General features: G+C 36.1%; 1 protein-coding gene across 1 annotated transcript; it reads right to left on the minus strand.

Moving 5' to 3' along the window:
- Positions 1-3,027: 3,027 nt before the first annotated feature.
- On the minus strand, positions 3,028-17,711 carry LOC140135823 (homocysteine-responsive endoplasmic reticulum-resident ubiquitin-like domain member 2 protein). Its single transcript, XM_072157449.1, is given in 9 exon segments — positions 3,028-3,702; positions 4,758-4,872; positions 5,580-5,769; positions 5,772-5,926; positions 6,655-6,783; positions 7,185-7,450; positions 8,270-8,347; positions 8,922-9,366; positions 17,598-17,711. Coding segments are annotated over 8 exon segments (1,308 nt in total). The 5' UTR covers positions 9,078-9,366; positions 17,598-17,711; the 3' UTR covers positions 3,028-3,483.
- Positions 17,712-22,173: the final 4,462 nt, after the last annotated feature.

The raw sequence follows: 22,173 nt of genomic DNA on the forward strand, positions 1-22,173 counted from the left end.
TTCAACTAGGTTTGTTATTCTGAAGGGTCAATACTCCAAAGGCTTGTTACTCAGAAGAGTCATTTCTCTATAAATAACCCTTTTGGAGTAACAAAACCTTGTTCTAAGTTTGGAGTATTGACCCATTGGAATAGTGTAATGACCCTTCAGTATTGAACCTTCAGAGTGATGACTGATGACCCTTCAAGGCCTGATGACACTTTTATTCAACTATACGTAACAGGTAAATAGAGCCTAGATTTCTATTTTGTCAAAATAAAACAATTCACTGCATTGTACAACAATAATTACTTTAACATGATTGTAAGTAATTGGGCCCCACAAAACAACACTGAATGTTATACCAACGTATACGAGTTATACCGTCAAATTTTGTCAATTGAATTTTTGAATCACTGTTCACCTATGGATCATTTACACTTGAGAGACATCGCAATCTTTACTTATATGTTTTGAATCTTCTAATTTTCTCCAAAAATTGTAAAGGGGGAGGGGCGACTAACTGCATCGAAATAATTGCATCTTTCATAGGCCATGATAAATGATTCACATGTCATCACAGATATGCTGTGGGATATAAATAAAATCAAACTTAAAATATCTTTTACTTACATAGCAGCCATCAGTGCAAAGAGAGGAATTTGTAAATTACAGTTCCAATATAACATATGATACTCAATACGTGGACCCTGTGCTTCTGTTTGATGGCAATTCCTTCCCACATGGTAAAGGGCGTATTAGTACGGTATTACATAATAGATTCAGCTCAGAGGTTAATTAATTTCTTTCTTTAAATTTGTAAAGAAATTCATTTATCTGCCATGCAATACACTTATTGTATTGTGGGAAGGAATTTCTGCCAGACTGATGTCAGAGAAACCAAGGATCAAAATATCCCATCACCTCCCTTTATTTCGTATAATCCATGGAAGAAAAATTCCATTGCAATATCAATAGGAAACCTACAGATGCCAATCCATTTTTAAATGTATGAACAACATGCTTTTGTTTACATCACAAAGTAAGAATTGAGCATTGTTTTTATCAACATATTATAATTATTGAAATGTTCATATTTCGACCTATTTCTGTCAACCAGCACCGAGAACCAGCAATTGAGTTGAGCTAGATTGGTTCTGCCTTCTGCCTATCATGCAACTCATATTCCTAGATCACTTTACATCTATCATGTATGCATAGACATTTTCTCTGCCATGAATCCATACAGGGAGATTCATTGGATAAGAGAGTCACGGCCATCAGTATTATTATTCCATTATTATTCCTATCATGGCAAGTATTATACAAGCACAATATCTTAGCAATCCACCCCATATATCAAAAATATAATCTTTTATGGGTCTTGTGACAATAAATACAAGATAAGATAAGATCAAGTTTATAAAATATGCAATATTGTACCTTCCATTTTGGAGAACATATTATGTTTTTTGGTAAGAATACAATGAAGTTTTCAGGAAAAGATAACCGCATGCAATGCTGTTAAGTAGACTCGCACAACATACAGCTCGCATACCAGATACAATTCAATTCAGCCCGAAATTCACATGTAACTGAGCCTTCAACATTCCCAAATACAGATAACATTAGAGCAATGCTATCCAAGTTTTTTTCAGTTTCAATTCATCCTCTTTTCTCCTGATAAAACTACTGCATATATTGATTTTATACAGATTTTGGTTAACAGCTGCTTCTGATCAGGAACTGACATTATACAGTGTCACGTAGCATATGCACAGGTTTATGGCTGCTTCCTTTTTTAAAAGTAACATGAAAATATGACCCAATAGAGTTAGAGGTCCTGCATATGACGTATTCAGCCAAAATCATGGCCGAATGTTCAAGTTTGTTCAATAGAAGCATACCAATATCTCTAACATACACACCAGTTTGTTCTACAGAAAATATAAAACATGACCATAGTACCCACCAGTTTGTTGAATAGACTACATTACGGGCATGTACACTAGTTCAAATCCTTCGATAAAAGCATAAAGGGCCTCTACAGATACGCGCCATTATATAATTTCTCAGTTCTTGATTATCATGCCTACATGTACATGCACTGTAGGTACACATATCTAGTGTTCAGAATGTACGGACTCAACAAAATGACAACACTTTGTTTGCATTGCATGTTTTTCAAGATGATTATCTTCTACCCACTGCCATATAACTGTTTTGGTACAGTCAGACATTAACTGTCTGTCTGTGGGCTGTCAATCTTAGGATTACAAACTTAAGTTAGTATGTGAAATACACAGGTGCGGGTCTTTTGAGTAGTTACATGTACACGTCACAAAGCTATTTCAACCAACAGCTGTTCAAAAAGCTATTTAATAGTGGAATATTGTCACTGAAATTATGCAGGTCTACAATAGCAATACAAAAGTGACTTTAATGTAAAAGGGTTTAAGGGTAAAGAAAAAACAGCAATTCTAAATACATGTAGGAAATATATATTGCGCCTCGATGCATATTTCATGGTTGCATTTTATACATGAAGCAGAGAATTGCAGGGGTATCATAGCAAAGGCAGGATACATACTTGATTTCACTTTAAATGAAGCTATGTTTCACACTCAAGGTTAACCATTGTGCTTACTTTCATGCTCACAATCCAATGACATTATTACCTGGATACTCTTAACATCAGACTTCATATTACAGTTCAGTCCAAAAATCAAATCAAGAAAATGTGAAATCTAAATCAAGCATTTCAAGACAAATTCAGGAATATGTTATTTGCTGCTATGCACAAATGAATTGAATAATTTTAATTCAAAAGTTTAAATAAAACTTCGCTATTAATGAGAAATTTCTAGGACTATTTTTAAAAATTTGAAAACGTAAACCATAAAAGTAACTTCTGGACTAGGATACTCTATAATACACCTTCAATTGGTTCATAAATAAAATAAAAGTAATCTTATTGCCTTAAATTAAAAAATTTTCATTGCAGTTGTGCATTTTATTTTCACAAGCTAACTTGTCATGTTTTTTCAACAACAAAAAAAGTCTGCAAGCAATATCATTATTCATATAATAATCAAAGTAACTGATGAGAAATACAATATTGTAAAGATGCTTCCTTGAAACACATCTTATTAGAGCAAGCAACACAAATGGGGAACAACATTGAGATAAAAATGGAAATGAAATTTCGGGTAATTTGGCTATTTACGATATGGTGTACATTTATCCAAATGTGCAATAATCATGATTATTGTGACACAAAAGTGCGGTGATCATAATTTGCATGGGTTTACTACACACTGTGCAGTTATCCAGAATTTGAGATCCACGCAAGTGCAATTTTACACCCAAATTTGTTTAATGCCACTTAATACCATGTGCGATAATGCACATTGTATACTTGGACATACACAATTTCTCCATATCAGGTGGATCCAATCATACACCATGTGTAGTTAGCCAAATTTTCCTTTATCCTTAATCACTTCAATTTGCCATATTAGCTGGGTCCATAGGGAGCAGTGATGTGAAGAATGTTGATACAAATATCCAAGCCGTAGCTATGACCCCTGGACGTGGAGGCTCTGCTGGAGCAGCATCTTCAGTGTCGTTATTTGTGTCATCTTCAGTTGTATCTTCAGTCTCTGCATCTTCTGCATTGTCAGTGGTATCTGCATCATCTTGATTGGTATTGGGTTGGTCCTCCTGAAAGGATAAAATTGAAGTGAGCAATGTAACACTTACGTATCATTTTATTTTGATTTCTGTATAAATTGCAAATTTATTTATTTATTTCTGTAGGAAGAGCAGCCTTGTCAAGAAATCATAAAAAGTAAAAAGTCAAATGTCTTAACTTTTAAGAAGTTATAAAATGAAATAAAAAAATTTCTAGACACAATGTTTGTCACTGATTAATAGAAAACAAAAAGTGCTACCCTGGCAACCTATGAAATGCACCTTAAATGGCATATCGCACAATCAATTTTATAACTCTTTATGGCATATTAGTATTATGTGTGAAAGCTACCCTAAATGTCGTATAGCTAATAACAGGTTTTTATTCTAAGCTTTCATTATTGTAGAAACCATGGGAAGAAAAAAAACACAACTTTTCGTACACAAAACATAAAATTAGACCAATTTGACAATTCATTTTTGACTTCCAAGTCAAGCAGCAAATAGGTTATCATATACTGAAAACACCAAAGGTCCAACATACTTGGTTCTAAAGTTTTGTGATGTGTATTTTCTTATGTATTTGATTGTTTTTTACTCCGTATATATTTGCCTTTATCTCAATTTCAAATTTGCCGCTTTCTGCCCCATGGACCACTTATGTGGCGCTCTCTTGCGTGGGATCATTGACCCCGAAAGCTCTTGGATATTAGCTTTTTGCGACCCTTGACAATGCCTTTCCAAGGCTACTCCCCAGGGGCTACTCAAGCTTTTTTTTTTTTTTGGCGAAAGAACAAGACAGTGGGCGTATAATTGATTTATGTTTCGATTTTTTAGCCAGGTGGCTGTAAATGCAGAAGATTTAGCCAGATGACTGCAAATGCAGAAGACTTAATATATTTTGCCGAAGACAAAAGATTGTCAGCAAATGAGGAAGTCTTCTTCAGGATCAAGAAGGGTTGGCAGCTCTGCTTTGTGTAACACTTATTGCTCACTGAATTGACAATTCCTCTTAGAATCTAGCCTCATCATTATCAGTTTAGTCATTTGTTTGTTTCTCTTGACCTGCTTATTATTATACATACCCCTTGCTGGGCCTCTTCTCCCTCCTCTGCAGGTTGTTGGTCCCCATCAGCAGCTTCCTGTGCTTCTCTCACACCTGGTCTTCCTCTTGCTAACTGAAACCAACCACCTTGATATCTGAAACCACACAAAGAAATGGCATAAAATAGGTCAACAAATCTGACGCCATAAAAAGTTACAATGTTTAAACATCAATAAACTAATACAATTCAAGTAAGGCAAAAGTGAGATCAATATTCAGATTACAACAGTGGCTTTTAGCAGCCTGGTTTATCTGGCTTTCAAAGTCAGACCAAATAATGGATTTAGATGGAAACTTGGATTTCATTGGGCAAAAATAAATAAAATGCTTGTCTCCAAAGAAAATGGAAAATATCACATCAAGTAGTACACATTTTTCTTTTTTAAAACAAAATCACTAAATGCGTAGAATGCCAAATTTTTATTGCATTTTTGTCTCACTTTAATTGTGGCCACTTTGTGGCTGAATATCTTGATTATTCTCCCTGACAAGTATGAATTATAAAATAATAACAAATAATACTTGTAACTATGGACAAAATGAATGCACTAAAATTTAAATTCCAAAGCAACATGTGCTGTCTTCTGATGAAAATTTTCTTTTTTGAGGGGTATGGGGGCTCAAACTTGCTTTTCATGCGATGTGAAGTTAAGTTGTACGAGTGTTATTAACTCTATGGAAACAAATCATTGAATAGTACAAACTATCCAAGTTGTTCAAGTAAAGCATTTGACAAAATTTCCTTAAGAAATACCCCTCTCAAAATTCTTACAAATAATTAGTACTAAACACAAGTACTTACAAATAAATAAAGACCATAGCACTGATGACCACTAAGAACCTATTAAGTGACGAATAGAAGTACACAATACTGAGCAGGACTCCCATCCTACAAAACGTGTAGATCCAATCCAACCAATCACGGTTGCCACCTTCTTGTTCATCATCATCCACAGCGGCACCAACACCAGCATTCATCCTCATATTCTGATTGGCGGTGCTGGATTTGGTGCTGGAGGAACCGGTGCCCGATTGGCTACTGGTGGCGCTGCAAGGTTGTGGTTGGCTGGGGGTTGAGGCACTGCTGGTGGTGTTGCTGGGGGTGGCACATTGGTATGAAGCATGCTTGCTGTTGTGTACTGGGATGAGCTATGAGGCACAAAAAAATTAAAAAATGAAAGTACAATATAATAATTACAAATGATTTATAAACGATGAATGGGCATGAATGGATTAAAGTTCTGAATTCCTTTTGGGATAAATCCATGACATTTACTAAACATTTGTACCAACAGTCTTTCAATCTCAATCCACTCCAGATTTAGAATGTTGCATCTTTGACAGCAACGGATTCAAATTTCATAAGGGTTGGAACCAATTTTTGCAATATCTGGTATCACATCGCAAAACTAGTCATTTTGGACAATGTGCTATACAAATTAAAATTTTACTGCAATTTTTTACAATGTAAAACAATGCTGATCTCATAAAAATATCAACTGAATAATAGATTTGCTAAAAACTGGGACGGAAAGTTTTTGAGATAAATCAAACGCTTTTGGAATAATATCAACCAAAATTGTCTTTGGTTCGAAAATTAGCCTGGCAGAATATACCTGCTAGAATCCTACCCAAGCATAGGAATCTTCACAGCTATCCCTCTCTGCCCCTTATTTTCCCCTGTCCCAATGCACTAATATAATCATTGACTCACACACCCACACCCGTAACATGAAATTTATTGTAAATTTATGAATTGGCTTTTAAGAATGAGCCCTCTTGGATCCTAAAAAAATTGAATTGAATTTACAATTACACCTCAATTCAATAACCCTTCTACACACATGCAATCACCATTCAACACCACTAATACTTACTACTGCATATATTGAGCCATTTGTTGGGCATACATTTGCTGCATCCAGTAGGCTTGCTGGGCATTCGGTACATATCCTTGACCTTGTCCTTGACCCTGCCCATACTGCATGGGGTAATTGGCAGGATAACTGAAAATAATCCAATGAAAAGTACTATTAATGAACCATTTATTCCTCAAATGGATAAAAGAAATGTAAAGTACCATACATCGTCAGTTATTGCACAACAAATAAATGAATTATATAGGGTACAGTGTCAGGATTTATGGTAACATTGTATGCGTCTAATACTAATGTTTATTGTCAAATCAGTTGCCATGTTTTAGTGGGTTACATGTGAACATCAAGATTCAGAAATGTAACTTGCAAGGAAATTTATGCATGTAGAGCTACATGTACCGTAGTTGATTTCAATACACTAACAGTATCTTATACAAATTTCATGTTGTTTGTACACAAAAGTTTGACAATATTTGTCTTTGTCATTTTCACAAATTTCAATTTTCAGAAGATAAAATCATTGTACTTACCCATATTGATAAAAATTAGGATAACTAACACTGTGATGCAATCTATGCCTTAACCCATCATTGTTGCTACTATGGTTGCTACTGTGGAATGCAGCACTAGTACTTGAACGTCTTAAGCCTGGTGTGCTGGTGTTTGGTTCTGATGATGTTGATGAGCTGTGTGATGATGATGTGCTGCTACTAGTTGCTGGAAAACTACTACAATTGGCTTCATCCGCTGACAATGAGCACACTAAATGCACTGTGTGATGCCTTGTGTCATCATGCTGTGGAAGTGAAAAAAGGTATTTGAAATTGAATTCAAAACCTTTTAAAACTTGACAGAAACTTGACAAAAATATTCAGTAGAAGGGTGATGATGACTAATAAAGGACGTACATTTTATTACACCACATACTTCAATTCAAGAGTGGAACATGCTGCCAAAGACTAAAATGTACCATTTCTATAACTCTCCAACTTGCATTAATCTATAAATTCAACCATATGCATGAGACAATTTTAGTAAGGCTGACTTAAAAGTAATACAACAAACCTCAGGGTTCGCAGGTTTTTGCCGCATGTGGAAAAAAACGTGGTTTTAACCGCTTGGCAAAAACAGTTTTTGCCAGCAAAAATGGCAAAAAGTTCAGATTTTTCATCTCAAAACGAATTATTAAATTAAAAAACCAATTTCCTGAGTGTAACAAGGCCAGATTTTGTAATTATAAGTAACATAAAATTAAAGGCATGCATTTTCATTACTCACTGGTGCATTTAACTGAAATGTGGCATATCAAATTCATAACTTTTTCATTTTAAGGACTTGATGAGACCAAAAATATGTCCAATGATTCATTAAAAGTTGTATGTTTACTGTTTATGAGCTTTCTGTGTACTTGTTAATATTTGAGTGACTATATACAAATTTTTGCCATTTTTTGCTGTTTAAACCAGGCAAAAACAGGTTTTTGCCAATTATTGCCACTTTGCCAGCAAAAACCGAACCCTGACAAACCTGCTTTAATTTGACCTACTCGGGGTATTCAACTGCAGCAAGTTGACAGTAGAATCAGGAAGGGACATGTTTTAAATAATAAACTTACTTGTCTTAAAACATCTCTGAGGACTATGTTGTCTTGTAGGAGTTTACCAGAGTATATGATCCGCTGAGTTTTCTCAGTCTGAAAATAAATATATGAAAGATACTGATATGATTGTAATGTTCAAATGTACAATTGACATGTATGGACATCACTTCAAACAAGCTGGTTTGTAATTATTTTTGGTGCAGTGGCGTAGCGAGGAGGGCAAGGGGGCACATGCCCTGGGCGCCGCCTTTTAGCGTACACCAAATCACCTCTGGTTAAAATTTTTGGGTCAACCATTAAATTATTTTGTGTACTGATAAGTGATATTGTGTTGCCAAAATATGCAAATTGCTTCATCCCTCTTGTCTGTTTGCATGATAATGAACCAAATTTGACAAAATTGAAGCATTATTTGCTAGGAATATGTGAATTGAAATTTTGAATCCCTAGCTACGTCACTGGTTTGGTGTTCCGATGAAAACATGTGCATATTTTATCTTCATTTGATCATATCTACAGACCATAATACATGTTATGAAATCACTTAGCAGTAAGCAACTCCTCCAGCTATATCTTGTAAAAACTATTGGAAATGCACACACATGTAAAACCTTAATCCACTCTTAGATTTTTAAATTACGGTATGTGTATATTCTTGACTGCTTACCGGCTTATTTGGATACACAGCTGCTAGGTGAGTCTTAAGGCGCTTAACCGTCCAATCTAGGAAGCATTCTATGGTCTGGTCTCCAACCTTCTGATTTGGTGCTTTTACAACCAATGTTATAGGAACTCCAGATGGTAAGCCTTCCATAATGTTCATCAAAAAATTACACAGTTATATATACACAGCACTATATTCAACCATATGATATAAGATCAGTTTGGTTTTGAGTCATAGTTAAGTCCAGCTCAATGATGAATGTTTGATTGGTTGGTTGGTTGGTTGGTTGGTTGATGATGGTTGTTGACCGACTCACATCAAGAAAATTGACAATGTAGAGGAAGATGGTAGCTGTGGAGGATTTCCTACATGTAGATTCTCATCATATATTTTTAATAATACTCGCAGAACTGGAGTTTCATTTTCAACCTTCGTCTGTTATTTAATTCTGCAATTCCTGCAAATATACAAAAACACAAAATAAAGATTTAAAATTTCCTACATGTAAACAGAACCCCTCCACACAAAGACTATGTTTTTTGCAGACAAGTTTTGCATCAGCCAAACTCAAATCCTTACTTACATGTAGGGGTGCAGCTGGATAACAAGCTCAACTACTGGGGAGTACATGTAGCAAATACAGTAAAACAAAGCAAATTGGATATTGGCTTTCCTCAGAAGAAACTTGTGGTTTCGTCCGGGGGAAGTGAAGGCTACTGCATATTTAACTTTAGTGCGCCCAGTCCTAGAGTACGGTACGCCAGTTATGCGTGGGACCCATACAGAGCAGGGCTAATAAACAAACTTGAAAGTGTGCAGAGAGAAAAGCTGCAAGATTTTGCACAGGTTTAGGTTACTACCAAAGAAAAAGCAGTTTCATTCAAATGTTGGAAGTTCTCGGATGGGACACTCGCTGTCAGAAGGGAGAGAAATTGTAAAATAGAGCTATGTTTTACAAAACCCAAAATTAAAGAAGCCTACATTCAAATCACTTCTGCTGCAGGTTTAAAGAAATCACCTCTGTGTTGAAATTTGATTCATCAAGAAAGACGTCTATGAAAACTAATTTTTCCCCGAGAACTTTCTGAGAAGGTTCTATTAAACTACCGTATTGTTTGTAATAAACGCTCCCCCTCTAATAAACGCCCCCCTCCAATGTTTCTGTGAAAAATCGACAAAAATGCGAACATTTCCATGACATACCGTGTAGGTAAGCTTAAAACTTGCATCAGTCATGTCAGTCACGATCGCTAAATTGAATGGACAAAACCTATTATGACTCAACGAGTCAACTCCCATCAATTTCATTGCCTAATTATGGTAGAATTTCACTAATATCCTCATACGATTTTATCTTGCGCAGGTTTGGCGATTTTTCTTGGAATTATGATTGTTTTAACATTCAATAAAAATATAATGTAAGCTGAAACAAGCCCACGCTTTTTATTTCATTCCCACGCTTTATACCATTCCACGCTTTTTACCCAAAAAGTTTAAACCTCCACGCTTTTACCAATTTTCAGAATTTCGAACCGGCACGCATTAAAAAACGTGGACTGCCGAGTATGAACTACAAAACATAATTTACAACTCTTTGGTTACCTTTTGAACAAATTTGTAGAAATCTCCATGTCGGGAAAATTCCCGGTACAAACATAGAAATTGCTGAGTTCTTTAGTTCCGTTAATGCTTAAGCATTGTCTTCAAAATAATAATGTTGGAACGATAGTTGCACAGCAGACTTAGGCTCTGAAAAGTCAGAATTCACGTAGACTCATTTCGTAGTTTGCTTACCACACAGCCAATACTGCATATTTGGCTGTGTGTACCAGACATACATGTGATACAATCGCAGTCGAATCGCGTACAGCTGTTGGCCGCTGTGTTAATTCAATTGGAATATTTACTGTAGCGTAGCGGGTAGAACGATATCTATGTTGCAAACTTGCACAATTTTGTACAAAATATACATTTTCTCCATTCTTCGTACATGTAGCAATACATACCGTGTGCTCATGATATACATCGTCGGGTGCATCACATACTGGTCTATCTTGAATTTTTGACTTTTTTGAGAAAATTGGTATATAGTTCTTTTTTACGGAGCTCTTCAAATACAACAAATTACAGACCTCAATTTTTCCTAGATAATTAGTTATAAAATGTTTAATTTAAACTATCTATGATTTTTTCAAAATACGTATTTTCACATACTGATCTATCTCGAAAAAAACATGCATTTCTAGAAAATCGCAATTGAAAATCTTAGTATTAAGTTTACCTTTCTATAATTTAATTAGACTACGGATTTTCATGAAAGTGGTTTTAAATTAAAGCATACACTTAGCAGATTTATTTAAGTGGAATCTTTAATTATATTTACGTATGTAATATTGCTTAAAACTACACTTAAGTTGTAGTTCTGTATGTGAAATCGTTAATTTCCTGATATCGTATTAAAAGTGCATTACATACTGGTCTATCTCGAGATAGACCAGTATGTGATGCGTCTAAAGTCACATCATTGTTCGCGAAATCGAGATAGCCCCAAGATAGACCAGTATGAAACGAATTTTAAATACGATATCGGGAAATTAACTATTTCACATACAGAACTACAACTTTAGTGTAGTTTTAAGCAATACTGCATACATAAATATAATTCAAAATTTCACTTCAATAAATTTGTTAAGTATATGCTTTAATTTAAAACCACTTTCATTAAAATCCATAGTATAATTAAATTATAGAAAGGTTAACTTAATACGAAGATTTTCAATTGCGATTTTCTCGAAATGCGTGTTTTTCGAGATAGACCAGTATGTGATGCGTCCGACGACATGTACCATGCCCCGGCATGCATGCTGCAAAAAAAATGCATCCCTTGATTTGACGAGAAATCGATGCCTAAATTAAGTGCGCAAAAAGAAAAACCATTAAGTTGTCAAGGATGCATGCCATTATGCCCAGCGAGGTCACGTCACACTCGGTGTGACGTGCCCTGAACTCCCAATAACTTTCATAAGCGACAGACAAATTGCAGGAAAGCGTGCCAATTTAAGCTTCCTGTAGTATCTATTGCACTAAACGTACGAAGTCACAAACTTACTAACTTCAATATGCACTTCAAATACAGCAGACCAGCTGTTAATTATTACCGATCCTGTAGAATAACTACGGTACATAATCTTCAATTTCATGGAATCCCGTTGCTCAGAATTGCAAATGTCATTTTTATCTGTCAAATCCGCTGTGTATGTGCTCAGAGATTTTATGATATGCTCCATAAATCACAGGTGTGAAACTGACTTTATACCACTCGCTCGCTTTTAAAGCTAGCAGAAAAGCGAAGCCTCCGGCTACCTCGTGGCATGACGTCATCATGGAATTTCCGATGGGCGCCTTATTTATTTGTAACCCGTTTTGTGATTGGTTGCAAACACCATTCATCGCAATCATAAGCCAATCAATGAAGGCGACGGCCTTTTACGGTATGAATTAATGTGACCCGCCAGTAAAGTACGCCTAACCTGATTGGTTTACAAAATAATTGGATATTTGCTAAGCCAGTCAGCGTGCTCGATGCTTAACAACCTGGTCGTAGAGGTTTTTTTTTTTTTTAATAGGCGAATTCACATGGTGATCCAGCGATCGAGTATAAATTCAGCATGACTTCTGCTTTAACAGGTGCAATAACAATACGTGGACACAATCAGTGACATTTACAGTTTACACAATACAATAATGAATTATTCATGACATGCATGGGCTGGATTTTACGATCGAGGTAAGGTTTTCGGCCTGTCCCTGCGTGAATATCGTTACTTTTCAGCATCAAAGATACTTGCGATGACCAGTTTTTTGTGGACACTTTGATAACAGGTAACTTTTATAGGTCATAGGGTAGAAACGATAGTTGTACAATTGTACGAAAATATACATTTTGTTATAGGCCTAAAATGTTTACAAAAATATATTGGTCCGTACGTTGTGCATGTATTCAGTTGTTCGACGTATAGCATGCCATTACTGTAGCCCGAAGCTTTTAGCTTTTCAAAGTAGCCCTAATATAGTTCGCTAAGGAAGGATTTTCCCCAACTTTCTAACGCACATCACCGTGAGCTATATATCAGTTTTTTCAGAATTTCGGTTTAGATAAAGATTGTACCATTTTTCAATTCCGACTACCAATTTTGTCACGAATGTACCCATGGTCGGATGCAAGGGCTTAGGTAGTCAGGCTCACATCACACACTATTGGTGGCGCTATTCGTCCATAGGGAAGTGGAATGTGCCTGTACGGTCCAAAAATGGCTTTACTGTGGGGCTCAATGGAAAAAATTACTAAAAATTAATTTTGACAACCAAAACCTAAGTGATGTTGACTTATGTTGGCACTGGCATAATAATGGATTCATAAGCTATCACATAGTGCAATCTATGTTCCACCAAGTGGACGCTCGTTAAAGCGCAAAAGCAATTTGTGTGCAAATCAAGACCATCCAAAACAGCTTTCTTACAGTAAAGAATAGGAGGTCATCTGGGGTCACATACAGTAGTGTACATTGTACATGTGCCTGCTGTCACAATTTCACACACAAAATTTTGGACAATTTGGTGACACTATTTTTGTCTGTAACTTCAAAAGTATATGCACTAGAAACATGATTGACCCCTTATTGTTTAGGTAATTTGATTCTCTTTTAAATGAAAGAACTTTCAGCTAAAAATATTGAACTTTAAAATTTTATGAACGTACCTAGCTTAGGCAGCCAGCCGTGTAGGGAGTGTTTTACACACCCAAATTTGTAAATACACACTAGTCACGATTATCGCACTTTCAGTTTCCCACGCGTTTGAACGGGAATTGGATTGCGTACTTTTTCGATGTCTAGTGAGCAAATTTTTTCAATATTTTGAGAAAATGATGTCAAATTTTCTATTCTGTATTGTTTGGTAATAATGTCTTTTGCCAATAGTATGTTTAAAGTTGTAATTTTGTGTTTTTGATCGCAAAGATCGGATATTTTCGCTCCCGATTCAATTCTGAACCCTTCGCAAGGCCAGGGTGCCGATCTTGGCAGAACTTTGACGATAGTTTTGCCTTTTTCAGAATTTCGGTTTAGATAAAGATTGTACCATTTTTCAATTCCGACTACCAATTTTGTCACGAATGTACCCATGGTCGGATGCAAGGGCTTAGGCAGCCAGCCGTATAGGGAGTGTTTTACACACCCAAATTTGTAAATACACACTAGTCACGATTATCGCACTTTCAGTTTCCCACGCGTTTGAACGGGAATTGGATTGCGTACTTTTTCGATGTCTAGTGAGCAAATTTTTCAATATTTTGAGAAAATGATGTCAAATTTTCTATTCTGTATTGTTTGGTAATAATGTCTTTTGCCAATAGTATGTTTAAAGTTGTAATTTTGTGTTTTTGATCGCAAAGATCGGATATTTTCGCTTCGATTCAATTCTGAACCCTTCGCAAGGCCAGGGTGCCGATCTTGGCAGAACTTTGACGATAATTTTGCCTTTTTGGACACTAAAATGCTTTCGATCCTTAATTTTGTTTCAACCGAGTCTTAAATTAGCTAGCACAATACGGTTGGTACCACTTTTATATACATTGATGAAATTTTAAAGATTTTTTTTCAAGTTTCTAACCGGCGCAAATCGTTAAGTGTGTATTTCCCATTGACATCCAAAATGGCGTAAGCCAGTCCTCAATATACATAGGTACGGCGTATATAGGACTGGCAAGCGAGTCTAATACACACCCAGTTTTTACAATGGCCTATACTTTATGGCCATGCGTTTTGAGTTGGGCCGGTAATGCGTTACATGTTTTCGCGAGATGAAAATTGCATGCTTTTCGTTTAGATATGAATATCTTTCACATATTATACCCAACATATATAAAAGTATACATTTTCTGGCTGCAAATGAACCAAGGAATCCAAAAATGCGCTTTAAAATGACATAGGGTGTAACACTAAGGAGTTATGAAACTGAAAATACCAAATATTTTAGAGAAAAAATGTAAAATTTGACAAATTAAAAAAAAAAGTTAGCTTCACCCCACATATTTAAAAGTTCCATATTTCAATTCCTCTCAGTCAGAGCTTTAAATACATATATAACATCATAGGGTTCAATAAAATTAAAATGATTTTGCGCTAGCCTCTTTCAAAGCATATTTTCCCATTGACTTCAATGTGTAACCCGAACGGAAAATAAAATCTGCAAAATTGCTTCTCAAAGCAAATTAAATTACCTGGAATATGATTGTATGGTGTTATAGTATGCAGTTTAAAGTGAATTGTAAAAATGTAAAAAAGAAATGGACCTCTTGCATCATATGACCCCTGGGGGTCACTTTTATTAAATTTGCTCCTCCTGATCCTCCTCCTCCTGATCCTCCTCCACCCCGCACATTATGCTAATTAGATGCAAATTATTCAAATGTTAATAACTTCTTACAACTTTTTAAGGTTTACTGTATTGGTCTCATCACAAGCTTTAATTTGACACCAAATTTAACTACATAGGCTGCATATTAACTGAGAAAATTAAAAAGATGGACCCTAAAATGTCGCGCGCATGTAACACCTCCACCTATTTACTGGCCCAACTCAAAACGCATGGCCTTATACACACCCAGTTTTTTGAATTTACACACCCAAACCTTCAAGTTCAAATCCTGCCTAAGGCTAAGAGTAAGACCCTGGCCTGGTCGGATGGATGATTTTGCAAGCCACAAATAGAAATATTGATTAGTTTTGCAATTCTGCTGGTTAGCAGGTTAGATTAGAATGAAATCATGTTCTTGTCTTGTCTTGTCTTGTCTTTAGTACTGCCCAACACCCACTTCAACAGCGGGTCAACTGGCAGGATTATGGCGCGCATGCAAATCTTTCTTGAATCTTGACACTGGTATGGTTACTGGTTACTGTAGTAGATGGTGCTGAACAGCTGCTTTGAATGATTTCTTGTCTTGGATTGTTGATATTGATTGTGGCAGGGTGTTCCAGTCAATTAGGGTTCGTGGAACAAATGAGTATTTGTAACAGTTCTTGTTACAGGATATGGGGATGTAGTTGTTTGTGGTTGATGTATTCCGAGAGTTCCTTTTGACCGGGCGCAGGAGTGTTCGCACTGGAATGGCGAGGTGACCCGCGACTGCTTGCTGGAAAATTGTCAGACGATCCGCCTTTCTTCTTATTTGAAGAGGCTCCCAATTCAGCTTGTTTTTAATTGCTGTGATGCTGCTTTTCCTTTCATATTTCCCACTGACGAATCTGGCTGCTCTATTCTGGATTGCTTCAAGTTGATTTATACCTTGTTTTGTGAAGGGATCCCATACGGGAGAGCAGTAGTCCAGAATTGGGCTAACCAGAGTTTTGTATGACATTTCTTTGATTTGACTTGGGCATGAGTATAAGTTTCTGCGAATGAACCCCAGAGTTCTGTTAGCTTTAGCGGCTATTTTGTTGATGTGTGAGTTCCAGGTGAGGTCATGTGTAAAATCTACCCCTAGATATGTGTGAGATTCTGCTTCTTGAAGCACCATGTTGTTAAGTGTGTACGAGTGTTTGATAGGTGATCTTGCATGTGTAATATGTAACACGAAACACTTTTTTGCATTAAACTCCATCTGCCACTTGTCTTGCCAGACTGTAAGGGTATCCAAATCCTTCTGAAGTCTGCCAGCATCATCAGATCCGGCTATGGTTGAATACAATATACAGTCATCGGCAAACAAGCGCACATTTGTGTTAATGCCATCGGGTAAGTCATTGATAAAAAGTAAAAAATCAAGCGGACCAGTCACAGTTCCCTGTGGTACACTAGATTCTACACTCACCCATTCGGAGAATTCTCCATCTATGACAACCCGCTGTTTATGCGTTTTGTGAGAAAAGAAGATATCCAGTTGTGGATGGAACCCTGATTCCATAGCGGTCTAATTTCAAAAGGAGTCTTTGATGTGGGACCTTGTCAAAGGCTTTTGTAAAGTCCATGACTATGAGATCTATTTGGTGTCTCTGGTCCAGTTCTTTGGCAATATCTTGAACGGTGGAGAGGAGTTGTGTTTCGCACGAGTGGCCTTTCCTAAAGCCGTGCTGTTGGCTACATATTATATTGTGTGAGTCCAGGTGTTGCATAATGTTGGAATGTAATGTTCTCGATCAGTTATTCAAGATCAAGTTGATGATCAAACATGTCAATGCAATGCCAATGGCATTGCAATGCATGCCAATCACCCAAATGGAAATTGGAATGAATGCCGAAGGGCGATGGCGATGCGGTTCAACTTCCAACAATTAAAATTAAAAAACAACTTATGCAAAATGCCAAAGCAATTTTTATTTGACAAATAACAACCATATAGCTCGGGCTGTCGACTGATGCTCGCTCCCGGTTTTTACTATTTGAGATCACTAGCTATATTTGCATTCCTGAAATACATTTATATAAGCATACAATTTACAAATCCTGTAATTGTAAATAAGCTTACACATGTCATGATGCTTACAATGTTAATACGTAAACAAACTGGAAAATCGACGTGTTTGTAAACATTAGGTGTGCCCACTTTACACCCATGAAACGGAACCATTAGCAAGTATAAATATCAACTCTAGCTGCAGAATTGCTTATTTAGTTTCTTACCATTTTCTCTAACATGCTCATCTCATAAACATGGTCAAAACAATGAGAAATTCGGATGTTCTTCCGCGTTGACAAAATTATTAGATTCTTACGATGGCCGGCCTGGAAATGCCCTTTTGGGATGACGTCATGGGTACGTGATCATGTGCTGATATGGCCCATTCTGATTGGATGATTGGGACTCGTAACACGTTTCCTTTGTCTAAAATTTATTCATTACAAATCTACACAAAATAAAATACTTTCGTCGTTTATAAAATCTTTTTAAAAATTCAGTAAGCCTTACACCAAAATAAAATTTGATAACAAAATAAGAAAAATGGTTATTTTCTTTTACATTTACCAGAATAAAATTATTGTATAATTTGTTGGATAACGATACGCGTCATGCTTTGAATACTATTTCCGTCGTCTGCTATGTCTACATTTAGACCGTCCTTGATGATGCAATCAAATTCGTGTCATTTTGTTTGTTTATTTTTGCTATTAAAGCCTATAATTAATAGGCCTATACGATCTCGGTCAGATTTTGATTTGGTTATTCTTTGCCAAATGTTATAAAATATTATTGGCAGACCTAGGCCTATATATCAAACTATTTAGAAAGGGACCATTTTCTTGAGAACTTTGTTTGGTTCTAGGGCCTATAGGCCTACACCGCAAAAACTCGTGTTTTAAAAGTAACACCGGTTGGAGTCAATAGAGGATCGCACACAGGGGTGTTATTTTAACAAAAAACGGATATAGGGCCCTATGCCATTGGCTGACCATAATAATAGGCTACCGTAGGCCTATATGAGGTAACTTCGGTCAGCGGGGTAACTTTGGTCGGTCAAACAATTTTGCATTTATTTTGTGAATGCAAGAATGTGTCTCCCATGTGGGATGAACTTTGTTTTTATATCAACAGTGTCACTGGGGATTCTTTTACATTTTCCAAATTTGATAAAATGTTTGGTATCAGGGATACCTCAGAACATGACCTTTGTATTAATTTCCTTTTTCTGTGCCTTAAATTTTACATTCATAAGTGCAGATTTAAACAGACTAACCTTAGTTTCAATGCCTTTCTGAATATGGTCAAATTGAAGCAGAAAAATTGAGTATAAAATTGCTGAAAGTAAAGGTAAACTGCGGCTCCATTTCAAAAAATGGACCATTGATCTTGAAGCATCTTAAATTGTTGTCCTTTTCTTCAATTATTTTCAAACTGATTATGGCAGGATCAAGATGGGTGTAACCAAGTAATGTGTGCACTTGTTTGACACAAGACTGAGTGCTTGTGTTTTGTTTGTAAGAGTGAACGTTCTCTTTGTCCATCGTCTTTGTCTCTTTTGTGATTGTCCTTTGTAGGCCCTACCTGTTCTTAAAAAGTTTGACTATAATATTATGATTTAATTCATGATCGTTGGGAACTGGTGGCCCATTTTGTATGTTTTTTCTCCCTCCACCAGTTCCAAGAACAGGGAATAAAAAACTTCAAAAAAACCAAAAAACAAAAAACAAAAAACTTTGGTCGGTCAAATATATTTTTTTGAATGGTCATATTTTCGTACAGCAATATTGTTTTTAGTCATATTCGGTGTCAATTTGTTAAGAAATATATTTGGAAGAAAAAAATGAGCATTTTTTTACATTTTTTTCTGAAAAAAATTAAAATCGATATTTGTGAGCAAGTTAAGAATGTGTGCTTGATTAATTTTGCAAGGGGTCAAATGTCACAAAAACAACAACTTGCCTATATAAGCCTACAGCGAAGATCAATTTTGTTGATTTTTTTTTCTTCATGGAATGTAATACGCTGACCAAAGTTGCCCCAAATGCGGGGTAACTTTGGTCAGGCTATTTTGAACCCCTAGGGCACCCTTACGAAATTATTAAAAAATCTTTTTCAACTTCAAGGTGTAGAAGGAACCCTAATGTCATAAAAAAGAGTTAATTGGAAATATAATTGGTTTTGTTTGGAAACAGTGGTTTAAAAACTCTGAAAAGTAAAATGGGGTAACTTTGGGCACTTTTCAAAATTTTGTAAGGGTGCCCTAGGGTTAAAAATAGCATGACCAAAGTTACCCCGCATTTGGGGCAACTTTGGTCGGAGTATTACATTCCATGTAGAAAAAAAAAATTAAAAAATTGATCTTCGCTGTATATGGGCAAGTTTTTTGTTGTTGTGACATTTGACCCCTTGCAAAATTAATCAAGCACACATCCTTGCTCACAAATATCGATTTTTATTTTTTCTGAAAAAAATGTAAAAAAATGCTCCTTTTTGGTCAAAAATCCCAATTTTTTCGTAAATTTCGAGGAAATTGGACATGAGCGACTATTATTTCTTCCAAATATATTTCTTAACAAATTGATACCAAATATGACTCAAAACAATATTGCTGTACGGAAATATGACCATTTAAAAAAATAAATTTGACCGACCAAAGTTACCCCGCTGACCGAAGTTACCCCATTTTACGGTAGGCTACTGTTGATCGTTAGGCCCGTAATTGCTCATAACAAGTAAAGAATACATTAATAGGCCTAGATGGCAAGTAGGCCTACTACCTTTTCTTGATTCACATGCCAGTAAACTGCCACCATTTTCGCCAAAATCAGCCTGAGCATGTTGAAATATTCCCCCCCCCCCGTGCAAGTAGGCCTACCCGGTAGGCCCTATACCTAACAATGTGTTGTTTTTAAAAATGAGGTTTTTGAATAATAACTTGGTAACGATAGCACAGACTATACATTTTTGAAATCCTTGGGATCAGACGAATAATTTGGTGTATCATTTAACAAGATTTGAGAAATTTTAAATTTTTACCCCTGTAAATAAACTTTCGTGACCTCCGGCGGTCACTTAGGCCTATAGGGCCAAATCCAATAATGCCTCTACATTAAAAAAAACAACAACTTTGGACCAGGCAAATTATGATGCTTGTACCAGAAATAGTGATGATGCAATCAAATTCGTGTCATTTTGTTTGTTTATTTTTGCTATTAAAGCCTATAATTAATAGGTCTATACGATCTCGGTCAGATTTTGATTTGGTTATTCTTTGCCAAATGTTATAAAATATTATTGGTAGGCCTAGACCTAATCAAACTATTTAGAAAGGGACCATTTTCTTGGCTAGGCTAAAGAACTTTTTTTGGTTCTAGGGCTACACCGCAAAAACTCGTGTTTTAAAAGTAACACCGGTAGGAGTCAATAGAGGATCGCACACAGGGGTGTTATTTTAACAAAAAACGGATATAGGGCCCTATGCCATTGGCTGACCATAGGCCTATAATAATAGACTACACCGTAAAATGAGGTAACTTCGGTCAGCGGGGTAACTTTGGTCGGCAAATATATTTTTTTGAATGGTCATATTTTCGTACAGCAATATTGTTTTTAGTCATATTCGGTGTCAATTTGTTAAGAAATATATTTGGAAGGAAAAAATGAGCATTTTTTTCTGAAAAAATAAAAATCGATATTTGTGAGCAAGAATGTGTGCTTGATTAATTTTGCAAGGGGTCAAATGTCACAAAAACAACAACTTGCCCATAGCCTATAGGCCTACAGCGAAGATCAATTTTTTTGATTTTTTTTCTTCATGGAATGTAATACGCTGACCAAAGTTGCCCCAAATGCGGGGTAACTTTGGTCAGGCTATTTTGAACCCCTAGGGCACCCTTACGAAATTATTAAAAAATCTTTTTCAACTTCAAGGTGTAGGCCTACAAGGGAACCCTAATGTCATGAAAAAGAGTTAATTAGAAATAGGCTATAATTGGTTTTGTTTGGAAGCAGTGATTTAAAAACTCTGAAAAGTGCACAAAGTTACCCCATTTTACGGTAGGGCCTACTGTTGATCGTTAGGCCCGTAATTGCTCATAACAAGTAACGAATACATTAATAGGCCTAGATGGGAAGTAGGCCTACTACCTTTTCTTGATTCACATGCCAGTAAATTGCCACCATTTTCGCCAAAATCAGCCTGAGCATGTTGAAATATTTACCCCCCCCGTGCAAGTAGGCCTACCCGGTAGGCCCTATACCTAAAAATGTGTTGTTTTTAAAAATGAGGTTTTTGAATAATAACTTGGTAACGATAGCACAGACTAGGCCCCCCCCCCCCCTATACATTTTTGAAATCCTTGGGATCAGACGAATAATTTGGTGTAGGCCTATCATTTAACAAGATTTGAGAAATTTTAAATTTTTACCCCTGTAAATAAACTTTCGTGACCTCTGGCGGTCACTAGGGCCAAATCCAATAATGCCTCTACATTAAAAAAAACAACAACTTTGGACCAGGCAAATTATGATGCTTGTACCAGAAAGTGCACAATTGTACCAAATGAGGAAGCTTAGCAGCTTATTACCATATATAAGGAGTATAGATAAGTTCAAATGTCAAATATCTCATGCACAGAAGCCAAATTTTCAAAATTCACCGATTCAATCGAACTCCTCTCGGCAATGACACAAAAAATGTCTAACCTGATGAAATTATGGGTCAAATGTTATATCAATTTGTAAACGCTCTTTAGCAAAGTCATAGTATAGCACTTGTTCAGTGCCTGTATCATTAAA

Source organism: Amphiura filiformis, chromosome 16 (assembly GCF_039555335.1).
Source record: "Amphiura filiformis chromosome 16, Afil_fr2py, whole genome shotgun sequence".
NCBI lineage: Eukaryota > Metazoa > Echinodermata > Ophiuroidea > Amphilepidida > Amphiuridae > Amphiura > Amphiura filiformis.